A 5,901-nucleotide genomic window follows, 5' to 3' on the forward strand; every position below is an offset into this window, starting at 1 on the left:
AAGCTTGGAGAACATTAGTATTTTTTCGTGAAAAAGGTTTGCAAAAAAGTTACTTAATGGTAGTGATGCTATCCTTTTATACTATAAAGCGAGGTTGCTGGAGTCTATTTATTGACGATTAGAGGAAAACTGGTTACGATTTTGTTAATCCTTCCTCTTCATAACCAACTAAATTTCGAAAGTTTTTTTTTTTGTTTTTTTTTTTTTTTTTTTTTAAACAAAATCAAGTTGGCTCTCAGAAACTCATTTTCAGGAGGTTGAAAGGGAAGATTAATAAGCTAACTGTGGGGCGGACGTGTTGGAGGTCTCTTTCGCGTTTCTTTACAAAAAAGGGGGCTTTTAGCCCTTAGCGATTATACCTTTTATAGTCAGCAATGTGCTAATAGTGTCTTCACGTAATACCCGGCATGTAAGCTCTAACGGGCACACTTGACGGGCAAACCGTCAAATTGCCCGATGGGTCTTGTAGCAAAATCACCATGGTAGTGCCCGATGGCTTGAGCTTCGACCCTGGCAGACGTACGTTAACCATATACATTTCTTTTACTGAGCCATTCTTTACACCATATTCTCTACTTTTTCTTCTTTTTCATCACACACAAAGCAATTATCATACTACACAATATATTCTTCTTTGCAGTAGGCACCATGTTTATCGTACCGCGCTGAACACACTACTGGCATCATCGGGCACGCCCACCTCTCCCGTGTGGACAACATTCACAGCTAAGCCCGCCAGAATTTGCCCGTCAACCCGGAGCACGCCGATCAGGCCCGCTCTTGTCCACACGAGCGGGCATGATCGGCGCGCTCCGGGGTTGACGGGCAAATTCTGGGGCGCTTACCTGTGAATGTTGTCCACACGGGTGAGGCGATGGAGAGGTGGGCGTCCCCGATGATGCCAGTAGTGTGTTCAGTGCGGTACGATAAACTTGGTGCCTACCGCAAAGTCAAATGTGGTAACGTATTGTCGCACACCTTCGGCTCCCTAAACGGGCTTCGGCAAGTGGGCATTCTCTCTCCATACCTGTTCAATACGTACACAGATGCCCTGAATGTCAAACTGAAATCACTCCCATTCGGATGCCCTGCCAATGAAACAACTATAAAGAAGCTAGGTTACGCCGACGATATGGTTCTGATTTCCCCATCAGTGCAAGGTCTCCAACGACTCATCGACACTTGCCGCCAATATGCAGAGAAATTTGATATTCTATACAACGGAACCAGGACCCAGTGCATGTCGCTGCTCCCGAGATCGCTTAAGCATATTGCAGAACCCCAAATTTTCCTCGGAAATCATCGGCTGGAAGTCGCGCACGAATTTCCGTATTTGGGTCACATTATCACGAAAGACCTAAAAGATGCGGCAGACATGGAACAGAGGCGTCGTAAACCAAGGTGGAATCATCTTGTAAACTGTGTGCAACTGGCAACATGATTGCAAGGAGGTTTGCCTTCTGTCAACGAGACGTGAAACTGCTGCTCTTCCGCTGGTATTGCTACAGTATTTATGAGTGTTCCCTCTGGACGAACTATTCCCGTGAGTCCATAAGACGTATCACTGTTGTGCACAATTACATTCTGAGACGCCTCACAAACACTCCTCGCTACCACTCCGCCACACAGATGTTCTTAGAAAACCGCCTAGACAACATAAATTCATTGTAAGGCGAACAATGCCCAGTCTGATAACCCGAGTGAGGAACAGCTGCAATTCGCTCATACAAAGCATCCTAAGGAGTGATATAAATTGTGGGACAGATGGGAAATTGAGGCCTTTGTTCTTTAAAGGACTTAATCTCTATATTGGCAAGGTGTCATCTGCAGAATCTGTCTTTATTATATTTAATTGCTGATATTTTACTTTTTCATTATTATATTTAAATGCTGATATTTTACTTTTTCATTATTACTGTGAATACTATCAAGTTAAAGTTTTTTTTATATTCAATTTTCGTATTTAGCCCTCTGGACCTGACTACTGTAACCACCTAAGGTCTCTAGCTGAAATTTAAGTTATATAATCTGTGCACTAACTATTATAACTCTCAATGCATTTTTTTCTCTCTAATATTATTACTATTATTACCAGTTTTATGCTTTCTATCTTTTATACTAACTCAGCTATTGTGTGGATAGTGACGTGTATTCGTTTTTCTATCATGTTGTTTCATGTATCTAGATTGTGTATGTTACTGTCTGTATTTTGTATATTCTATGTATATGGCCCTGAGCTGAAATAAAGAGAATTGTTATTATTATTATTATTATTATTATTATTATTATTATTATGTTACTAGTGTATAGTTGGAGCTAAGTTGAAGGTATGAAGACATCTCACGAAACCACCTGTAATCATGGTATATCATAATTTTTCTCGTCAGTCCAACTTCTTAATGATGCATAAACTTAGCAAATATCATTCTATGTTCCTGGAATCCTACCCAGACCAGTCATCAAAGTCAGTGAGATCAATAGCCCATCAATGAGACTAATTTGTATACCGGTCAGAGCGCCTCAGTGCAGTGGCGTGGTTGGTTTGGTGTTTGCTTCTCACCTCGGTTGGTCGCGGGTTCGATTCTCGGCCATTCCATTGAGGAGTGAGAGATGTGTATTTCTGGTGATAGAAGTTCACTCTCGACGTGGTTCGGAAGTCACGTAAAGCCGTTGGTCCCTTTGCTGAATAACCACTGGTTCCATGCGACGTAAAAACACCATACAAACAAACAAACAATACACCTGTCAGACACATACTTGGTTCAACGGCTTCCTGCTTCAACGTCTCTTTGGAGAGGAGTCATTTTGTTCGAGTTGAGGGAACTCTGCCCTAGCTCGATTAAGGGAAGTCCAATGACATCCTGTGGAGACATCATATTATGATGGAGTAGTGTACCTATGTAAGTGTCTATATCGCAGCTGGGACACTCAGACAAATGTTAAATGCGGAGATGAAAGTTTATTGACAATTTTGGTAAACTGTGACCTGTGGCGTGATTTGCCTGCCACCTCGGTGGCCGCGAGTTCGATTCTTAGTCATTCCATTGAGGTCTGAGAGATGTGTATTTCTGGTGATAGAAGTTCACCCTCGACGTGGTTCGGAAGTCACGTAAAGCCGTTGGTCCCGTTGCTGAATGACCACTGGTTCCATGCAACGTAAAAACACCATACAAACCAAAACCAAAGCTCTTTTATTGTTTTTTTTTTTTTCACTTTTTTTGCAACTTTTTTTTGCAATTTTTTTTTTTGCAACTGCTCTAGTTGCTAAAGACTATTCCTTGTTAATAGACTATAAACAATCTTATCCTAAATCTACAATCCAAAGTCTTCCAAAACCCTGTAACGCTTGTGGTTTACTTATTGTTTGAGGTTTCTGGCGTTGTAACTGACCATTTGGTAGGAACTAACGCCGCCTTCGTTTTAGTATCATCAATACGTTTCCACTTTTTCAAAGTAATTTATTTTTTAGCGTTATTTGTGTCCTTCGTTTATATTTTGTAATGATGAGAGCATTTTGTACATTAATGATTTTGTTATATCTGTTTACTGTTCGAATTGTTGACATCTCGATAACTGCTTAGCCTGTTTGACTCCCTTAGCTGCAAATTACAACCAATTTTGAAATTATTATAATTAGTCCATATTTCTCTCCCCTGTTCCTGAGATATTCTAGAAAATATAGGCATATATGATAAAGATATAACAATAATAATTATGCATTGTAGTTACCTATATTACACATTCTTCTCGGTTTTCAGATTGACACACTTACTTGATGATGTTCGTGCAAGGAGCACCGACACAAGCTTCAACCCGCAAGAAGGTATTTCTGCATCCGTCCTGTGATGTTGCATTTCAGAAATGGTCATTTATTAGAACGCTGGTCACTTGAGATGTAAGTATGGATATAAAATAATTGATTGATAATAGTAACTTTAATCTAAATCATTATATTCTTTTTATGACAATTGGCCCTTCCATTTTTACACTGGTTGACGGTTGCGTATATCAAAGATACAAAATGTGCAGCGAAATGTAGCACCCGAAATTCTATTCTGATTTGTTGCTTCACTTCTAGTGTTGACTTAATTTTTAGTTTTATGTTTTTTTCAAATTATTGCATTATTTATCCTGTCTCCGAACTTTGTTTCTTACAAAACCGAAATACCATTTTGTTGAAGCTTGTCAGAAAATTAGTCGCCTGTTTCAATAATAATAATAATAATAATAATAATAATAATAATAATAATAATAATAATAATAATAATAATGTTTTAGAATTTTGCTTGTATTAGGAAAGTGATGCTCCTGTAGCATTTGTATCTCGTTACCTAATACGATTTATTTTTTAAAAAGGTTCTTTGACGCTTTATCTCATACATGAGGGTATCATTAGGGGATCCCTTTACCCAGAAAGTTCCTCGAACATAAAATGTGGCCCTCACTAGCTCTTCCTGGTATTTTGGAATTGCCTACATTCTACAGTCGCTGAACATCTTAACTCATTATTTACTGATATTTTCCTCAAGAAACGATCGGATTTTGATAACAATAATTTTTTATTCACTGAGACGAGTCCAAAAAAACATTGAATATCTCTTGTGTTAAACAAATTTCAAAGAATTATCCGAGAGAGAGAAAGAGAGAGAGAGAGAGAGAGAGAAAGAGAGAGAGAGAGAATGTTTTTTTATCGTTTTATTCTTTCTCATTCAAAGTTACTGTATCAACAATTCCTCAACTAGGGTAAGAGAAAATCCAAGCACACCCATCTTTGCTCCCCAGTTATTTCAGTCTCACTCTCTTTATCTGTACCTGTCAGCTGCAAGACCATTTTGTGTGTCAGTAGAGCCAAAAAAACTTCCTTTTTATTCGAGAAATAGATCTGTGGCTCCGCTCCGACTTGAGAGCCGCTCTTTCCCCCATCCCAGTTGACTCCCTTATAGGTCCCGACTGGATGAGGTTGAGGCTTTTGCCATCACTTTGGGGTTTCCATGAACTAAAAATAGGTAACAGAGTAAATTCAGCCTTGACTCACAACTTTTTATTCTTTTGCTATTTATTTCGAATGCTGAAGAAAATGATAATCTGAGGGATTGAATAAAACGGTGCAAATATCATCTACAAGTAGGACACATAATGAAAAAGGTCACGACAGAGATATCATTACATTTCTATTTGTCTACTTAATTCACCGTTTCATTTTGACTCTCTCTCTCTCTCTCTCTCTCTCTCTCTCTCTCTCTCTCTCTCTCTCTCTCTCCGAAATCAATTTTTATAATGCCAGCCTGACCTTGGATCAAAACAAGTTTATTTTTAAAAAGAGGACAAAATTCTCTCTCTCTCTCTCTCTCTCTCTCTCTCTCTCTCTCTCTCTCTCTCTCTCTCTCTTTTATGGTGGTATGTTACATTACCTTGGCTCAAAAAACTTTAAAAGTAAAAGGCCTAAATTTTTTTTTTCTCTCTCTCTCTCTCTCTCTCTCTCTCTCTCTCTCTCTCTCTCTCTCTCTCGACGTAACCTTCATACAAAATAAAGAATCAAATATTTTCTATAAAAGATTATTGTTTTCTAATATAGCTAGTTTAGTACATTCATTATCGAAATAATAAGCATGAACTGTAGAACAAAAGCAAAAATTGTACAAGCGTTTTCGGTAGGATCATAGAATCATTGGTTAACTGAGTTGAGTTGAATTGCGTTGAATATAGAATTTAGGCTAAAGGCCAGCACTGGGGACCTATGAGGTCATTCTGCGCTGAAATGGAAGTCGACAGTAAAAGGCTTGAAAGGTGTAACAGGAGTAAAACCTCTCAGTTGCACTATGAATCAAGTATTAGGAAAGGGTGGAAAGTAAGGATGAAGAAAGAATTATGAAAGGAGGTACAGCAAAAGGAACCAAAGTG

The 5,901-nt window shown here is 38.7% G+C and overlaps 1 protein-coding gene across 1 annotated transcript in view; it reads left to right on the forward strand.

The window, feature by feature from the left end:
- Window positions 1-874: 874 nt before the first annotated feature.
- Window positions 875-5,901, forward strand: part of LOC135196616 (uncharacterized) — a 19,893-nt gene continuing 14,866 nt past the window's right edge. Inside the window, exon 1 of the mRNA XM_064223457.1 lies at window positions 875-1,401. Within this exon, the coding sequence (XP_064079527.1) occupies window positions 875-1,401 (527 nt within the window). The remainder of the gene's footprint in view (window positions 1,402-5,901) is intronic.

Source organism: Macrobrachium nipponense, chromosome 18 (assembly GCF_015104395.2).
Source record: "Macrobrachium nipponense isolate FS-2020 chromosome 18, ASM1510439v2, whole genome shotgun sequence".
In the NCBI taxonomy this organism is placed as follows: domain Eukaryota; kingdom Metazoa; phylum Arthropoda; class Malacostraca; order Decapoda; family Palaemonidae; genus Macrobrachium; species Macrobrachium nipponense.